Source organism: Trichechus manatus, unplaced genomic scaffold (genome assembly GCF_000243295.1).
Source record: "Trichechus manatus latirostris isolate Lorelei unplaced genomic scaffold, TriManLat1.0 scaffold00017, whole genome shotgun sequence".
NCBI lineage: Eukaryota > Metazoa > Chordata > Mammalia > Sirenia > Trichechidae > Trichechus > Trichechus manatus.
The window spans coordinates 19,525,137-19,545,223 of record NW_004443953.1 but is presented as its reverse complement, the minus strand read 5'-3'; the positions used below and the strand labels follow the sequence as shown (position 1 = coordinate 19,545,223).

Genomic DNA, 20,087 nt, shown 5'->3' with positions numbered 1-20,087 from the left:
TGTCAAATCTAGTCTTGAGATGGTCTCTAAATTCAGGTGGGATATACTCAAGGTCATACCTTGGCTCTTGTGGACTTGTTCTAATTTTCTTCAGTTTCACCTTGAACTTGCATATGAGGAATTGATGGTCTGTTCCGAAGTCAGCCCCTGGCCTTGTTCTAACTGATGATATTGAGCTTTTCTATCATCTTTTTTCCATAGACGTAGTCGATTTGATTCCTGTGTATTCCGTCTGGCGAGGTCCATGTATATAGTCGCCGTGTACATTGGTGAAAAAAGGTATTTGCAGTGAAGAAGTTGTTGGTCTCACGAAATTCTATCATGGGCTCTCTGGCATCATTTCTATCACCAAGGCCATATTTTCCAACTACCGATCCTTCTTCTTTGTTTCCAACTTTCGCATTCCAATCACCCATAATTATCAATACATCCTGACTGCATGTTCGATCACTTTCAGACTGCAGAAGCTGGTAAAAATCTTCAATTTCTTCACCTTCGGACTTAGGGTTTGGTGCATAAATTTGAATAATAGTCATATTAACTGGTCATCCTTGTAGGCGTATGGATATTATCCTACCACGGACAGCGTTGTACTTCAAGATAGATCTTGAAACGTTCTTTTTGATGATGAATGCAATGCCATTCCTCTTCAAGTTGTCATTCCCGGAGTAGCAGACCATATTATTGTCTGATTCAAAATGGCCAATATCAGTCCATTTCAGCTCACTAATACCTAGGATATTGATGTTTATGTGTTCCATTTCATTTCTGATGATTTCCCATTTTCCTAGATTCGTACTTTGTACATTCCACGTTCTGATTATTAACGGATGTTTGCAGCTCTTTCTTCTCGTTTTGAGTCATGCCACACCAGCAAATGAAGGTCCCAAAAGCTTGACTCTATGCACGTTATTAAGGTGGACTCTACTTTGAGGAGGCAGCTTTTCTGTGGTCGTCTTCTGAGTGCCTTCCAACATAGGAGGCTCATCTTCCGGCACTATATCAGGCAGTGTTCTGCTGCTATTCGTAAGGTTTTCACTGGCTAATTGTTTTCAGAAGTAGACTGTTGGGTCCTTCTTCCTAGTCTATCTTAGTCTGAAAGCTCAGCTGGAACCTGTCTGCCATGGGTGACCCTGCTGGTATCTGAGTACCGGTGGCATAGCTTTCAGCATCATAGCAACATGCAAGCCCCTGCAGTACGACAAACTGACAGACACGTGGAGGTTCAGCTGACTAGTGACTTTCTTTTCTGGTAATCATTTGAGCTAATTTAGAGTTTCTGGGTGGTACAAATGGTTAATGCACTCAGCTGCTGACTGATAGGTTGCAAGTTTGAGTCTACCCAGAGGCTCCTCAGCAGAAAGACCTGATGATCTACTTCTGAAAGTTCAGCCACTGAAAATTCTGTGGAGCACAGTTCTACTTTGACACACATGGGATCGCCATGAGTAGGAATCGACTTGATGGCAACTGGAACTGGTTTGAGTTAGTTATCAGGATTGGTGAATCAAATGTTTTATGTAACTGATTTTCCAACTGATTGATATACAATTCATGAATATAGTAAAGCTACTCAAGACAAGAAGCTTTTTGCCAGTTTGAGAGAACTTCATCCATACCTTTTCATTTTTAAATAGCTTGAAGTTATATTGGTTGTGTTAATGGCAGCTGCCTTTGGGCTGGTGAAGATATAGGGGAACCCAAGAGCCTTTGAAGGAGCCCTGCTTCTGTAAAGATTACCCATTGCCATTAATTATTCCAAATTACCACAATGATTACCCATTGTCAATTCTGACTCATAGCATCCCTATAAGACGGAATAAAACTGCCCCACAGGGTTTCCAAGGCTGTGATCTTTATGGAAGCAAACTGCTACATCTTTCTCCAGAGGACTGGCTGGTGAGTTTGAGCTACTGACCTTTCGGTTAGCAGCTGAGCCCTTAACCACTGCGCCACCAGGGCTCCTATTCTGTAAAGATTACAGCCTTGGAAACCCTACAGGGCAGTTGTACTCTGTTCTATAGGGCCACTATGAGTCAGAATTGACTCTTTGTCACACAACAACTAGAGCCTTTGTGTTTTACAGTGGTTAAGCCTCAGCAATAATAGGGAAGCCAAGGAAGTGGCTGATGGAGATTTCTAGAAATAGAGCACTAACCAACAACCACAAATTTCTCCCGTCTAATAAAATTTCTCCCCAAATGGTAGTGTCAACACAATACAAATGGTTTCTTTAAATCACATTAACTCCTTCAACAAATATTGGGTATCTACAATATAAATTAAGATGGTGTTAGCTGCTTTTTTTTTTCAGAGCCTTGGTGGTGCAGTGGTTAAGAGCTTGGCTGCTAACCAAAAGGTTGGCAGTTAGAATTTACTAGCCGCTCCTTGGAAACCCCGGGGCAGTTCTAGTCTGTCCTATAGGGTCGCTATCAGTCAGAATCCACTCAAAGGCAATAGATTTGTTTGTTTGTTTTTTTTAGTTACTTTAACAGATACATCCCAAAATCTCAGTGACTTAACATAATAGAAACATATTTCTTGCTGATCTAAAGTTTAATGTGGGTGAACCTAGTTCAGTGGGAGTAGTGAGGGGTTCTCAGCTCCATGGAGTCATTCAGGGACTCAAGCTGACAGAGCAATGCCATTCTTAACACAAGAACCCTGAGGCTGCCCTGAGCCTCAACATCCAGCTGGCAGATGGAGGGGAGAAAAGATGGAATGTGGGTAGTGTTTGTGTGACAAGCCTTGAAGTGGAACACAGTGGGACAGCAGAAACTGCGTTGGAGAGACTGAGAGGTTTAGGGTTAGCTATTGACGGGTGCCTTGGCCAGAAAAAAGTTTGTACTAATCGTTCAGTTACCACTTTCTAATTACTGCAGCAAATGGAATGATTTGTTTTTATGGCTCCTTGATTCATCCCTCTGGATCACATTCCAGAAGGAGTGGGTCAATTATTGGTGCAACCAGCCCTGTCTGGACATATTTCATTCCAATGCAGTCTTCCCAACTCACCTGCTTTTTTTCCTTCTTCCTTTTCCTTCTTTCCTCCCTCCTTCCGTCCCTTTTTTCCTTTGTTCCTTCCTTTATGAAGTTTTTTTGTGTGTGTGGTAATATATATATAGAAGATTTGTTATTTTAACAGTTTTTAAGTGTACCCCCAAACCAAACCAAATCCACTGCCCCGAGTTGATTCCAGCTCATAGCGACCCCATAGAGAGACGGAGTAGAACTGCCCCGTAGGGTTTCCAAGGCTGTAAATCTTTACTGAACAGACTGCCACGTGTTTCTCTCATGGAGCAGCCGGTGGGTTCAAACCACCGACCTTTAGGTTAGCAGCCAAGCGCTTTAACCACTGTGCCACCAGAGCTCCTTTTAAATATACAGTGATATTAATTATATTCACAATGTTGTGCAATCATCAGCAGTATTTGTTTTTAAAATTTTTTCATCACCCCAAACAGAAATTCCAAACAGTAACTCCCATTCCTCTCTCCCTCAGCCCCTGGTAACTACTAGTCTACTTTCTGTCTATGTAGATTTGCCTATTTTGGACTTTTCGTGTAAGTGGGATCATACAATACTTGTCCTTTTGTGTCTGGCTAATTTTACTTAACATAATGTTTTCCAGATTCATCCATGTTTAGCATGTATCAGAACTTCATTTCTCTTTGTAGCTGCATAATATTCCATTGTGTACATGTACGACATTCTCTGTCCATTCTTTGATGGACATTTAGGTTGTGTCCACCTTTTTACTATTGTAAATAGTGCTGCAGTGAACATTGGCATACAAGTATCTGTTTGAGGCCCTGCTTTCGAGTCTTTTGAGTATATACCTAGGAGTGGAATTGTTGTATCATATGGTGATTCCATGTTTAACTTTTTGAGGAACACGGACTTTTTCATTTCACAATTCATACCCTCCAAGGTTGGGAGGGTGGGGTGTTTGATAAATTTTTTTTCTAAATTTCATAAAGATGGAAAGCTTTTGCAAACAGTGAGTAGAGTTTACAAAATAAATTCCAACAGAAAAGTAACTCTTAAGGTTCTAAAAAACTACTGGAGGGCTTAGAAAAAATTTAAAGTAAGTTTTAAAGATTTTATACTGTTATTTTAAAAATATTACTTACAGTGTTCTATTTTGCTGAATTTTTTTCAGGATTACCATATTTGGGGTGTGGTGGCAGCTATGGGTGGCAAATTTGTCATAGGGGCAGCATTTGGCCTCATTTACCTTTATACAGCAGAGCTGTATCCAACCATTGTAAGGTAAGGGTTATTTATTTGTTGTTTTCCTCTAATCTTTCACTTATGTATCATTTATTTGGCCCATGAGTTCAAATGATTTCTTTCCATCAGAGTTATCTGGAGCTCTGAGATAGGGGAGAGTTACATGATGTTGCTAATTTTGACTCTAAGACTTTGCCTATACCTCATTAGCAATGACATTAAAAAATCACTTTGCAATAACATTCTAATATCCCAAAATCATTTAAAATCTCAAATACAGTTGACCCCACTAATTTTCCATATGACTCGAAGCTGATTTTCTCAGAATGTGTCACTCATGTTCTAGATGTTAGTAGTATACCCAGAGGTGCCTTGGAAGAAAGGCTTGGTGATCTACTTCCGAAAAATCAACCATTGAAAACCCTATGGAGTACAGCTCTTCTCTGACATGTGGGGTTGCCATGAGTCAGAACTGACTCCATGGCAACTGATTGTGGTTTGTTATTGATTTTTTCAGGTCGCTGGCTGTGGGAAGTGGCAGCATGGTATGTCGTGTGGGAAGCATCATGGCCCCGTTCTGCGTATACCTCACGAGCATTTGGATCTTCATGCCACAGGTGTTCATCAGTTAAATAAAACGTTACTGAGATAGCAGAGAGGCAGAGTCGCTAATTGCACTAAATATTTTTATTTATTGGAGGCCAATTTATAATACAATAATGGGAATTTGTAGAAAAATGAACAGTTGACCATTCGGTAAGTAGGGTGGTTGTTGCTGTGTTTTTGTTTGTTGATTGCCTTCCAGCCCCTGGTGAGCTGTTAATTACAATGCTGCCTGCCAGAAACCGGCCTGTCCTCACTGGTGCCCACCAGAAGCCAGGCCTACAATAGGGAGAGCTCTGTCCCTGTCCTCTCTTGGTGCCTCTGCCCACATCACCTGGCCCAGGTCTCCCTACCTTCCTCAGCCTGGGTCCACAGGCTTTCTCCCATTCCCAGCCCTTGCCTCTGGTGGTCAAGGTGAATTACAGTTCTTGGAAAGATTCTGTGGTCCTGGTGCTTGATGGAGAGGTTCAGGGATCTATGGTTTTCAACTTAAACCTGAGGGGCTCTTCATGGGCCTGGCCTCCCTTATGCTTCCTTCCGCCTCTCGTACTGTGAGCTGTTGCCTGGTCATGAGGAGGAAGAGTGGTTGTGTTCACTTCGCAGATTTCCTCATGTAGGAGCTGACAGCTTGGGAAGCTACGGGCAGCACTGTTACACCTGGGTTTAGTATGACCCTGCTTGTCATGAAGAGAAGAAGGGGCAGGGTGGTGAGTGGTGCTGCCATTTCCAGCAGTGACTTAGGGGGCAGCCTTCCGTCTCCTGGCCCTCGTCCTACTCCTCCAAGCCCTCTCTCCCCCCTGGTTCCTCCCTTGTTGCTCTCCATAGATTGTTCCCTCTTGGTCTTCGCCAGTGCCTCTGCTTTCTCTCTCTGATTGCCCCATGAATAGACTCATTCTCCGAGCTTCTAGCCTCGGCTCCCTTCCTGTCTCCCTGCATGTACACCTCTCCTAGCTTCCGAGCTGTCTTCCAGACTGCGGACCCATGTTTCACTGGCCTCATGAATATCCTCCCCGGGTGTCTTACAAGGACAAATTCTCCAGTTCCAGTAGAAACTGGTCAGTGGCTCAAATTTCCTCCTCCTCCTGTCTCACACGTTCGGTTAGGGAGTCGCTGGCCTCAACTGTGAATCTTTAGCGTCAGCTTTTTATTCCTCACTGTTCTTCTTTCCTTCTTTTCTCAAAGCATTCATCATCAAATCCTCACCTTCTGCCTCAAAACCACCTCTTTCTGCCTGCTTTCAGTGTCCCAGTTCAAACCCTCAGCACTTTCTGCCTGCCAGGTCTTCTCTTTGCCCTCTATGCCCCAACCCACCAGAATAGCTCATCTAACTGCCCTCATCACCTTCAGAATGAAATCCAGACTCAGTCCCATACTCGAGGCCTTCCAAGTTTGGCCTCCTGCCCATCTTCCCTGTTTGTTTTGTGTCCTCACACCGTGTCATCCTCTACTCCACGGCTTTGCAGTCCTTCCACCTCCTGTGTGTTCTCATACATATGCCACCCTTTCCTCCCCTATGCCTCTGCCTAAATAGCCTCTTGGCAGATGTCTTATTTATCTAGAGCTGCTATAACAGAAATACCACAACAGAAATTTATTTTCTCACAGTTTAGGAGCCTAGCAGTCCAAATTCAGGGTGCTGGCTCTAGGGAAAGGCTCTGTCAGCTCTCAGTCCTCGTCTCTTCGAGCTTCTGCCCCTGGGCGATTTTTATATGGCTTGGCATCTGTCCATCCCCTATCTCTGCTTCTCTGGATTGCTTGTTTAATCTCCTTTACATCTCCAAAGAGATTAATTTAAGACACATCCTACATGAATCCTGCCTTATTAACACAACAAAGATAACCTATTCCCAAATGGGATTATAACCAAAGGCACAAAAAAAAAACCCACAAAAAACCAAACCCGTTGCAATCAAGTTGAGTCCGACTCGTAGCGACCCTAGAGGACAAAATAGAACTGCCCTATAGAGCTTCCGAGGAGCAGCTGATGGATTCGAACAGCCGACACTTTGGTTAGCAGCTGAGCTCTTAACCAGGGTTCTAATCAAAGGCATAGAAGTTAGGATTTACAACATATAGTCTTGGGGGACACAGTTAAATCCATAACAGCAGAGAATGCTTCTCGCTCACATCTCCCACTGCCAAACTTCCACTCGTCCTTTAAGACCCAGATCAAACCCTCCTTCTTCCAAGAAGGCAGCCTAGATCCGGTGACCAACCTCTCCCTTCTCCATGGACCCATAGCATTTAGTGTGTCCCCCTCCACAATCCACAATCGTAGTCTGTCTTCGTTATTTCCATGTATGTGTTTGTCTCTGCAGTCAGGCTGTTGAAGTCTTGCAGGGTAGGGAGTTTTCTATCCCCACAGCATTTCCCTAACCTTGTGTGCAACCCATGTTATTATTTACTTAATATTTATCATCAAATAGACTGATTTTTTAGAATTAACTTTGTGCTAAGCAATAATATCAGTGAAATTGTGGGTGTTATGCTAGTTGTATGTTTTCCTAAAATACATTAACATGATCTCACAAGTAATAAAATATTTGTTACCACCTACAGTCACCTTGCACGACATACAAGTGGTATCATACTGCTCTTTGGGAACCACTGGCTTAGCACAAAAGTTGGCTTAATTAGGGTGTTGAGATGCCAGCATCTTTCAAGGGCCTGACCCTGAGGTTGAGAAATGATATGGGCTATCTGGTCTGTGCAGGGAGGTGGTTTTGGAGAGGCCACCACCCTTTTTAGGGCATGAACTTTTCTAGAAGTATCTTCCTTGCACTAGCACTTTGTGTTCCTCATTAAAAAAATAAAAGATAAAAGTGGAAGAGCTGTTTTTTAAAATCATAAGCTGAAACACAAAAAGAAAAAAAGTAGTCTTCTATAATATCACTAAATTTTACTAAAAAATTAGGAAAAATACTAAAACCAAAAAAACTTTTTTTTTATAGGACATCTGTAAGGGTCAATTAAGGACTATGGCATTAAAAGGAATCTTATTTTACTTACAGAATACTTAAATAGTACATATTATATGACAAGCTCTATATTAAGTACTTAACAAATATTAGCCTATTTATCTGTGTATTAATTTCTTAGTGCTGCTGTAACAGAAGTACAACAAATGGATGGCTTTAATGAACAGAAATATATTTTCTCACAGTTTAGGGGCTAGAAGTCCAAATTCAGGATGCTGGCTTTAGGGGAAGGCCCTCTTTGTCTGCTCTGGGGAAAATCTTTGTCTAAGCTTCTGTAGCATTCTTCCTGGAGATCTCCACGTGGCATCTCTCTCTCATCTCTCATTTGTGCTTGCTGGCTTCTGTGCCTAATCTGCTCCTTTTGTATTTCAAAAGTGGTTACATTTAAGACACATCCTACACTGATGTAACTTCATTAACATAACAAAAAAATCTCTTTTCCCAAATGGGATTACATCCACAGGTATGTTAGGATTTACAACACATATTCTGGGGGGTAGGGGAGTCTGGGGAAACAATTCAATCCATAACAAAATGAAACCCACTGCCATCAAGTTATTCTGACTCATAGCGACCCTATAGGACAGAATAGAACTGCTGCCCCGTAGGTTTCCAAGGCAGTAAGTCTTTACTGGATAGACTGCCACATCTTTCTCCCATGGAGCAGCTGGTGGGTTCGAACCACCGACGTTTTGGTTAGCAGCCGAGCTCTTTAGTCACTGCACCACCAGGGCTCCTCTCAATTCATAGCAGCCCTCATATAATGCAAATACTATTATTATCCCCATTTTACAGATAAGGAGACTGAGGTACAGAAAATAATTACTAGCCTGAGGTCACATATTTTAAAGGTGACAGAACTGGATTTGAACCCAAATACCATGTTCCATTGCCTTTAACACAAGCCTAAAAAAAAAAACAGTACAAAAGTTAAGGCAGTGAAATGAGCTCCTCTCCCACCCTGACCTCAATCCCAGAGACAACCTTTGTCATCGGGGTCTTGTGTATACTTGCAGAAATGAGTAAAAAAATAAATCATTAAATTTCTCGCTAAGTTTGTTTATGGATGCCAAACTGCCTAGGGAGCTGGTGTGTTCATTTTGGGGAATGAAAATACTAACCTAGAAGATAAGATCCGTTTATATTTTCCCTTTCGAGAAGGAGCACATGAAAACCACTGGTTCTGGTGCTTTCATTACCAATCACTATTTTCTAGTAATCTAAAAAAAAAAGGACACCAAATTCACATCCTTTTTATACTCAGAAATGTTCTTTTTGACGGTGAATGTGAAGCCATTCCTCTTCAAGTTGTCATTCCCTGCATAGTAGACCATATGATTGTCTGATTCAAAAAGGCCAATACCAGTCCATCTCAGCTCACTAACACCTAGGATATCAATCTTCAAGTGTTCCTTTTTTTTTTTTTTTGACAACTTCCAATTTTCCTAGATTCATACTTTGTACGTTCCACGTTCTGATTATTAATGGATGTTTGTAGCCATTTCTTCTCATTTTGAGTCATGCCACATCAGCAAATGAAGGTCCTGAAAACTTTGCTCCATCCACGTCATTAAGGTTGACTCTACTTTTGAGGAGGCAGCTCTTCCTCAATTGTATTTTGAGTGCCTTCCAATCTGAGGGGCTCATCTTCTAGCACTATATCAGACAGTGTCATGCTGCTATTCATAAGGTTTTCAGCGGTCAGTTTTTTCAGACGTAGATCGCCAGGTCCTTCCTAGCCTGTCTTAGTCTGGAAGCTCAGCTGAAACCTGTCCATCATGGGTGACCCTGAGGGTATTTGAAATACCGGTGGCATAGCTTCCAGGATTATAGCAGCACACAAGTCACCACGGTATGACAATGGTAGATAAACTCATTTAGTAATGCTTTATTGAGTATTGACTTTGAACTAACCACTCTGCTAGGTACTAAGGAGCAGAGATGAACAGTCTGTGGGGAAGGCAGAAGAGTAAATCATCACAGTCCCCTAAGATAAGGGCGGTATTGGGGAAATGCTGGGGCTAAGGTCCTTGGGTGGTGCAAAGGGTTTGTGCTTGACTATTAACCTAAAGATTGGCAGTTCGAACCCACCCACTGATGCCACAGAAGAAAGGCCTGGAGATCTGCTTCCGTAAAGATTGTTGATTCCGACTCACGGCGACCTCGTGTACGCAAAGTAGAACTGCTCCATAGGGTTTTCAAGGCTGTGACCTGCCAGAAGCAGCTTGTCAGGCTTATCTTCCGAGGCATCTCTGGGTGGCTTTGGACTGCCAACCTTTCAGTTAGTAGTCCAGTGCTTAACCATTTGCAGCCAAGAAAACCCTATGGAACAGTTCTACTCTGTAACACATGAGGTCACCATGGGCCGGAATTGACTTGACAGCAACTTTTTTGTTTGTTTTAATACGGGCACAGAAGAGGAAAATCAACGCAGGCTAGGACCAGAGTGGGGGGCTGCCTGGAGGAGGAGGCTTTTCATCTGTATCTGAAAGGACCAGTAAGAGTCAGCCAGGCAGAGAAATAAAGAAGGGAATTCCAGGCGGGGGAACAGAAAGGCAATGGCTTGGGGGAGAAAAGGACCATGGCCAGCTTGGGGTTTGGAGTCAAGCATAATTGCTAATACCCAGGGTGGGTTGTGGGGAGTCAGGAGATAAGTCTGGGAAGATGGGCAAGGATCTCAAAAGAGGTTGCTGTGTAATTTAGGCCAGGATGGAAGAGTACTTGAATTAGAGGGGATTGGAGAGGACAGGGTAGGAAAGTTGTTTCAGCAAGACCTGGTGGCCAGATGGGTGTGGTGGTGAGGGAGAACTAGATGTGCCAGAGCCCTTCCAGGAGAGAGAGGGAATCCAGGAGGAAGTGGGGAAGGACAATGCACTGACATGGTGTATGATGAGGTAATGTGTCCACAGGATGGCCAGGGGATGCATTCAGGAGGCAAGAGCTCTGACACGTCTGCAGCTCCAGGGACGGCTGGTTGGAGGGACAGATTTGAGGGTCAGCTTATGAAGAGGTTAGGGAAGAGTGAGGGAGACTGGAGGACAGACCCTGGGAACAGTGACATTGAAGGTGGAAAGAGGGGTCCATGTTGGAGACTGATGAGCAGTAGTCGGGGAGGTGGGGGTGGTGATCAGGACCCCAAGAGAGGAGAGGAGGTGAGGAAGGCAGAAGAAGAAAGTGGCCAGGAAAGAGCAGGGCAGGAAAATGTCCTTTGGATTTGGCAGCTGGGAATCTCTGGCCTCGGAAAAGCAACTTCTGTGGGAGTGGGTCAGGCTGTAGATGGCTGGGATTGAGGGATTGCTGAGAGAAGGAAAGGAGGGAGAGAGCCAGAGCAGGTGTGGGCCGAGGCCAGGGCCTCTTTTGCTTGTTGTTAAAGATATAATAGCAGTAATAATAACCAACATTTATCGACTGCTTGGAGTCCCTGGGTGATGGCAAAGTGTTAACGCACTCAGCTGCTAAACGAAAGGTTGGCAGTTTGAGCCTACCCAGAGGTGCCTGGGAAGAAAGACATGACAATCTACTTCTTTAAGATCACAGCCCTCAAAAACCCTATGGAGCACAGTTCTATTCTGACACACAGGAGGTTGCCATGTGTCAGAATCAACTCGACTACAATGTTACTGGTTTATTGACTGCTTCCCATGGGCCAGACATTGTTTCAAGTGCCTTAAATGTATTATTTAATTTAATCCTTTGAACATCCTTTGAGGCAGGTACTATTATTATTTCCATTTTATACATAAGGAAACTGAGGCACGGAGAAGTTATGTAACTTTCCCAAGGTCACACAGGTAGCAAATGGCAAAACCCAGACAGAGTGAGTATGAAGATTATAAGAGGGTGGAGAATTCGCATTAGTTAGCATATTGTGTTCCTCATTAAAAAATAAAAGATAGAAATGGAAAAGTTTTTTTTTTTTTAAACAAATAAGCCAAAACACACAAAAAGAAAATAGGCAAAGCTATGAAAATGAACTTCTATAAAATTACTATAACCAAATCAACAGATTTTTAAACAAATGGCTGGCAGACAGAAAAAAGGTAAAAAAAAAAAAACAAAAACGATATGTGAGAGGAAGGGATGGAGGAGGTGAGAAGTGTGGGGTCTGTCAAATGTGAGGGATCCACCTGGCCAGGAGCAGGGAGAGGAGTGGAAGGTGGGGCTTGTTAGGATGTTCAACTTGGGTTTTGTGGGGAGTGGGGAAGCTGGCCATGTAGGTAGGAGCCCAGGTCTTCTGCTTAGAGTGAGGGGGGTGTCATGGATTGAATTGTGTCCCCCAAAAATATCTGTCAACTTGGCTGGGTCATGATTCCCAGTATTGTATGACTGTGTACCATTTTGTAATCTGTGATTTCCTTATGTGTTGTAAACTCTATCACTATGATGTAATAAGATGGATTAGTGGCAGTTATACAGATGAGGTCTACAAGATTAGATAGTGTCTTAAGCCAATCTCTTTTGAGATATAAAAGAGTGAAGCGAGCAGAGACACATGGGAACCTCACACCACCAAGAAAGCAGCACTGGGAGCAGAGCGTGTCCTTTGGACCTGAGGTTCCTATGCTGAGATGCTCCCAGACCAAAAGAACTGATGCATCACAAGGACCTTCGTCCAGAGCCAACAGAGAGAGAGAGGCTTCCCTGGAGCTGATGCCCTGAATTTGGATTTGTAGCCTCCTAGACTGTGAGAGAATAAATTTCTCTTTGTTAAAACCATCCATTTGTGGTATTTCTGTTAGAGTAGCACTCGATGACTAAGAAGAGGGAGATGGAGAGTTATGGGTCTGTGTACTGCCTGACTGATCTTACTGCCAAGCTAAAAAGACAAATTCAGTCCCATCTTGGATCTTCCATTTATTTTTTCATTTGGTTTATACTTACTCAGTGTTTTCTCCTGGCATTTCTAGGTCAGTGGATGTACCTCCTATATCTTGAGACACCGGATAACATCTTTAAAAATCCTTTGGAACATCACTTTAAATTCTTCTACTGCCTCTAGGTTAAGCTTACTCAAGTATTTCTAAGAATTAGGTTATTGGTGTTTTATAAAATAAAGGAAAAAACGGTCTTCCCAGGTCTCATCAGTGTCACTGCTGTGGCCTCGTGTTACTTCCCAGTTGTATTATGCATTTCATGTTTCTCGTTCTTAGAGGTTGTAAAAGTAGCAAGTATGTAGATTTGTCAGAAAAAAACTGCACCTTCATTTATTTTTATGGGCTTTCCCGAGGCAATATATATTTCTTTTTGCTAAAGAAGTTTAAATTATGTAAAGATGGATCATATTTTTATAGACTGTATAGAGATTTAGTTCTAAAAACTACCCAACATCTTCATAATGATCAACAGATAATAGATATGTAGACTTTAATTTTTAATGTGATTTATGTTTTTAAAAGCAAACACCTTGGTGCAGGTACAGCCCTGACTATCAAGTCCCAGCCCCTGGCTCTTTCACAAGACTCTGGGGTCTGAGAAGATGGGGCATGGTCTTTTTTCTCTTTGACCATGGTTGCTAGCACAGTGCCTGCAAGAATAATAATGCATGCAATAAAAAAAACAGGTGTATTGAGTCGACACCAACTCTTGGTGACCCACGTGTGTCAGAGTAGGACTGTGCTCCATAGAGTTTTCAATGGTTAACTTTTTGGAAGTAAATCACCAGGCCTTTCTTCTGAGGCACCTCTGGGTGGACTCGAACCTCCAACCCTTCGGTACCACCCAGGGACTCCAATAACCCATTGCCATCGAGTCAATTCAGACTCATAGCAACCCTATAGGACAGAGTAGAACTCTCCCATAGGGTTTCCAAAGAGCATCTGGTGGATTCAAACTGCCGACCTTTTGGTTAGCAGCTCAGAGCTCTTAACCACTACGCCACCAGCGTTTCCAGAGACTCCAATAGCGGGCATTAATAGAGTAATCACTCCACAGCAGTTCATAAAAGAATTAATGAATGATCAGGGTGAACCTAGTTGATGAGTTAAAGAACTGCCAGTCCAGCATAAGTAACCAAAGGTGTCCCTGAGGAGTAAAAATGACAAATGTTTTGTCAGATTTTATTCTGTTGCCCTCTGAAAAGGGTTCAGAAATTATTATTCTCTGAAAGGTACATTTGGTTCTTGATGTATCATTTACTTTTTGTTACTATTTTGTTTCCCCCTTCTAGCTCCTTGTTGGGATTGTGGCCTTTTTGAGTGGAGTGCTAACACTGAAGCTTCCAGAAACCCTCGGGAAGCCTCTGGCGACTACTTGGGAGGAGGCGGCCAAACTGGAATCAGGAAAAGATAGCTGTTCTGGCAAATTACTTCCCACAACCAATAATATTGTGTTGGAAAAAATAGAAGTGATGAATGCAGGGGATTGTGGTCTTTGTGAATAAATGTGCCATATGTGCTGTCTAGCACCTGAAATATTGTTTACATTAATGCCTTTGTATTAGAGGAATACCATGCTCATCTCCTGCATGTTGTTTATGCCTTTTTTTTATTTGTAAGAAATTTTTAAAAAAAATTGTTTTGTAAAAGAAATAAAAACCAAGATGAGAATTCTCATTTTTTAAAAACCACTTTCTTATTGCTGTGAAGTATTTTTCTCTTTTTGTTCTTCTATGTCATTGATTCTCAACCTTTGCCTTCCATCAGAACAAATGTCCCCTCCTCCCCCAGGGACTGTCATCTGGGGTGGGGGCTGTGAGAGTGTGTTTCTGTTGACAAAGCCCCTTGAAGATTCTGTTTCTGCTATTCCTTCTCCTCCTATGAGAATCACAGCTCTAAATACAAATCTTATTCAGAAATGCCCTATCAACAAATGTGCATCTTTATAATTTAACTGTAAAAGCTAGAGCTACAAAAAATGGTATCTTGCTTTCCAACACCCTGAGTGAAGAAAGTTTGAATGTGCAGACAACTGTGCTTGTGAGAGGAGTGAATTTTCTAGTCTGGTATTCATATATTTTCCCAAATTCTCCCCATAAATCTCCTTCACAGTATAGAGAAACTGGTATTTTTGTGCATTGCAAACTTTTAAATTTGTAGATCATCTGGGGAATTAGGCTTAAATACCACGTGGGTTTGTTGACAATGTAAAAAAGAAAAAAAAAGTATTGTTGCCTCTTTTTTTTGTAATTTATGTGAAGGTTTTACTGTTAAGTACTAAATTTCTTCCCCCAACTGCACTTAAAACCATGGTTTTGCAAAAACAGTTTAATATCCTGGACATTTCAACTGCAATATTATGTCATAATCTTATCCATTAGAGGAAGGCATTTCAGAGTTACAATATTTCTGTTAAGGTTTTGTGTTTCTGTTTACTAAGGTTTCATCATGAGTTCATCAATTTTTTTCTTTGGTCTTGAAATTTAGCTGTTGGATACGTCTTACATCTACTACATTAGAATTGACGAACTATAACTGGAGGAGCCCCCAAGACTATGGCCCTAAAACACCCTTCTAACTTGGAACTGAAACATTCCCAGGGACTGCCTTTCAGTCAAACCATAGACAGGCCCATAAAATAAACAATAATACCCGAGAGGAATGTGCTCCTTAGAACACTCAATTATACGATCAAAAGGGCCACATTTGCCCTAAAGCGAAGATGAGAAGGCAGAAAGGGGTAGAAAATCAGGATAAAAGGAAAAGAGGAATCCAGGGCAGAAATGGGGAGAGTGCTGACACATTGTGGGGAATGCAATCAATGTCATGGAACAATTTATGTGCAAACTATCAAATGGGAAACCAATTTGCTTTGTAAACTTTCACCTAATGTACAATAAAAAATTTTTTTAAAAATCGATAAACTATAAGTGTTATCTTCAGAGGCAAGTGAAACAAGGATTAGGCAATTACATAGATGCTGTGGGTTGAAAAAGCATTGCTAAGGAGGGGGGAGGAATTTGACCTGAATTATTTAGACTTTTTATGTTAGTTTGGTTCCCTGGGTAATTGCTTAGTTCTTTACTTAGTCATTTGCTTATAAAGTAAAAAATAAAATCAAAGGCTTTTCTGTCTTTGTAAAAGGAAAACAACAACAAAATAAATGAAGAGAGTTAAGAGGATATGAAAAGAAAGGAGGAAGACATTTTAGCCTTTCTCTTATCTCTTATTTGTCTCTTCCTTTTTTTTTCCCCATCCTTAACCTTTTTTTCCTACTGTCAATTCAATTTATTTCTTGACTTTTTAAAAATGTTCTTTGCACAAATGCCTAGGTATAATTTAAACAAGAAAGTTTCCCCAAATTAGTCCATAAACTGAATGCAACCCAATCAAAACCCCAATTTTTGGGGTGTGTGTGTAAGTTTATCAGACTACATGCTAGAGAGAACAAAGAAGAATAAATGAGGATTTGTCTACTAGCTACTCGATATCAAAACATACTATAAAGCTGTAGTAATTAAAGTTGTGCTCTTCTTGGCAATTGGACAGAATAGAGAGCCTAGAAACAGACCTATGCATTTAGAATGTGCTCAAATTGACATTTCCAACCAGGAGATTTGATATTAGTATAAAAGGCTATGCATTTGGAAATAAGGTTAAATCTCAACCTTAATCTATAAACAAAAATAAATTCCTGATGCATTCAAGATTTAAGTGTTAAAAAAAAGTCACAAAATACAAGAAGAAAATATAGAAAAATATTATAGTGCTGGAATGGAAAAAGCCTTTCCAAAAGTGACTACAAAACCTGAAATCATAAAGGAACAGACTGACACATTTGATTTCATAAAAATAAACCTCATAATAAAACCTCCACAAATAACGTTTTAAGAAAAGGACAAACTGTGAAACAATACATGCAGCTTAATGGTTGGGTATATAGTTTTAATCTATAAAATAAAACTGGTAATAAAACATCCTAGTTATGATGGAATATTTAAAATACGTAAACACTTGTGTACCTACTTCCGGCTTAGGAAATAAAATATTACCTATAAAACTGAAGGCTTCCTGACTGTCCCAGAGGGCAATACCCTCCTAAATCCAGTAATTTCCATTCCTATGCATTTCTTTATACTTATTGCCCATGTATGTATCAATGTATCAGTCAATGCCGAGTCAGAAAAACAGAAATCATCTGAGATATTTCGGGCACAGAGGAATTTAAGGTGGGGGATTAAGTACAAAATTGTAGGAAGGACTGGTAGAGCAAAAGGGTGAAGAAGTGACTCAGAGATCAGGAAGCTGCTACCACCGCTAGGCTGGAGCCCACAAGTCTGCACTTTCTGCTTTCACCACTCATGTTAAAACCACATTTCTTTTATTTATTTATTTATGTTTGTTTGTTTATTTATTTAATTGTACTTCAAGTGAAGGCTTACAGAACAAATAGTTTCTCATTAAACAGTAGTACACATACTGTTTTATGACATTGGTTAACAACCCCATAACATGTCAACCCCCTCCCTTCTTGACTTTTTTTTTTTTGGTGAACATATACATAGCTAAAGATACACCGTTTCAAAAATTTCTACATGCACAGTTCAGTGACATCGACTATGCTCTTCCAGTTGTGCTGCTATTCTCACTTTAGATGAAGGTTTAGAGAACAAAATGGTTTCTCATTAAACAGTTAGTACACATGTTGCCCTATGACAGTGGTTAACAACCCCACTACATGTCAACACTGTCCTTACTCAGCCTTGGGTTCCCTATCACCAGCATTCCTGTCCCCTTCTGCCTTCTAGTCCTTGTCCCTGGACTGCTGTGCCTCATTAGTCCCGTTTTGTTTTATGGGGCTGTCCACTCCCCGGCTGAATGGTGAACCTCGGAAGTGACTTCACCACTGAGCTAAAAGGGTGTCTGGGGGCCATACTCTCGGGGTTTCTCCAGTTAAACCACATTTCTGCTGCTGATCCTGGGGCACACGCCCTCACTGATACTACTAAAACTGCCTGTCATGTTTCCACTTGAACTGAGTTGAATTTTTAGATTAATTTAGGGAAATTTTACTTTTTTCTTCTAGTACTGACACTTCTATCCATTATAGTGGTTTATCTCTCCACCTGTTTGGCTCTGCTTTAATGTCTTGTCATGAAGTCATTGAAAGGTCATGGACTTTTTTTGTTATATTCATCCCTAGATACATATTTTGGTTGCGATTAGAAATGCTATGTTTCTATTCCCGAGGCCAACTCTTCAGACAAAGATTGGTGGACTGTGGGACATAAAATGATACTCTGAAGAGTGTGCTTCTTAGCTCAAGCAGACACATGAGACTAAATGGGCAGCTTCTGTGTGGGGGTGAGATGAGAAGGCGGAGAGGATCAGTAGCTGGTTGAACGGATGCAGGAAATCTGGGGTAGAGAGGAAGCGTGTGCTGTCACTGTATAGGGAGAGCAATTGAGGTCCCATAACAGTGTATGTATAAATTTTTGTATGAGAGAATGACTTGAATTGCAAACTTTAACTTAAACTACAATAAAAAAATAAAAATAAAAAATAATAAAAAAAGAAGTGCTATGTTTCTAATAATTGTATTTTCTGTTTATTGCTGGTTTAAAGGAATGTGGTTGATTTTATATCTAGCAACTTTGGTTAAAGTGTTTTTAATTCAAAAGAAAAATAAAAAGTCTTGCTTTATTGGGAAAAAATGAGGCTTTTTATTATAACAATTGACAAATAACCACACAAGAAGCCGAACACACTTTGTTCCTTCAGCATTTCTTAATATGCACAGCCCTCTGATTTTCTACTTGAGAAATATTATATTATATATGTCTATAATAATTGGAACTTACTCATAGCACAGTTCCTGGGTGGTGCAAATGGTTAAGCACTCAGCTACTAACTGAAAGGTTGGTGGTTTGAACCCAAACAGAGGTGCCTTGGAATACAGGCCTGGTGATCTGCTTCTGAAAGGTCACAGCCTTGAAAACCCTATGGAGCAGTTCTGCTCTGCACCCATAGGCCACCATGAGTTGGAATCAATAACAAGTTACAGCACATCAGATATGTCTCCAATTGTTAATATTTCAGGGAGTACTTTACCATGGCAATGGAAGCTGAGAACAAACCACATACAAGTAGGTAAACTTCAGACAGACAACCTCACTACTTAGTTCTATTTAACTGGGGATGAGCATTAATTTGACCTCCACAGGCAGTGAAATGTGAGAAGCATAAAAAGCCCGGCTTCAAGCCCTTCCACTTGAGCAAGTCAACCTCTCTTCACCTCAGTTTTCTTATTCACAAATTCAGGATAATAATAAAATGTCTTTCATGGGATTGTGGAGATTAAATGAAATAATATATCTATATCCCATTTAATGCCATCCTGCCCAGCCCTAATTTGTTACAGCGGTAATTCTCCAAGCTCTGTGTACTATTCTACCATTCAGCCAGGGATAGCATAGTACGTGGTGGTCCTGTCCACTCTTGGTCTTGTTCATTGAGCATACTTTGGTTAAAGCTCGCATCTTGGAGTCTGACACTCAGACTGGGCTTTTCCACCCAAAAGCTGTTGTGAGACCTTGGGCCTTTCCTTAGGCTTTTGGAGCCTCAAGTTACCCATCTGTGTTGTTAGCTGCTGTTGAGTTGGCCCCCAACTCATGGTGACCCCACACAGCAGAATGAAACACGGCCCAGTCCTCTGTCATCCCCATGATCAGTTACAGGTAGGGCTGTCGTAACCAAGGGTTTTCATTGGCTGATTTTTGGAAGTAGATCTCCAGGCCTTTCTTCCGTCTTAATCTGGAAGTTCCAAAGAAACCTGCTCAGCCATAGAAACACACAAGCCTCCACTGACAAGTGAGTGGTGACTGGGCATGAGGTGCATTGGCCAGGAATTGAACCCAGGTCTCCTGTGTGGAAAGTGACAATTAGCACTGAACCACCACTGCCTCATTACACTTCTATAGAATGGGGATAAGAATAACAGTACATACCTCACAGGGTGGTTGCATTATATGGTGTCATGCATGCATCTGGCACATGGTTAATGTGAAATACATTACCAGCTGCACTATTATCATTATTTTGCTACAACTAACTGCCTCCCTGAGAAGAAATTTGTTGAATGTAAGGTGCCTTGCACACAGCAGACACTCAGCTAATATGGGTTCCCTTCTTTGACTATGTGGGCTAAAGAAACATTTGCTTTTTCTTCAAGATTGTCTCCTGAATAATTTTCTCAACTACAATCATGTCATCATTGTCATGATCAGTGACTGTATTCTGCCCTTATCTCCCTGCTGGCCCCACCAGCTGACCCAGCAGAGCCAGGCATCCAAAGGGAGACGGGCAGCTAACTCCAGGCAGTCGAATGAGGAGACCAGTG

At 41.4% G+C, this 20,087-nt stretch overlaps 1 protein-coding gene across 1 annotated transcript in view; it reads left to right on the top strand.

Annotated features, from left to right (window-relative positions):
* The window catches only part of SLC22A16 (solute carrier family 22 member 16), a 42,651-nt gene extending 28,303 nt beyond the window's left edge, over positions 1 to 14,348 (top strand). The window contains exons 6-8 of the mRNA XM_004372501.2: positions 4,163 to 4,272; positions 4,751 to 4,850; positions 13,981 to 14,348. Coding sequence (XP_004372558.1) covers positions 4,163 to 4,272; positions 4,751 to 4,850; positions 13,981 to 14,193 — 423 coding nt within the window. The 3' untranslated portion in view covers positions 14,194 to 14,348. The remainder of the gene's footprint in view (positions 1 to 4,162; positions 4,273 to 4,750; positions 4,851 to 13,980) is intronic.
* Positions 14,349 to 20,087: the final 5,739 nt, after the last annotated feature.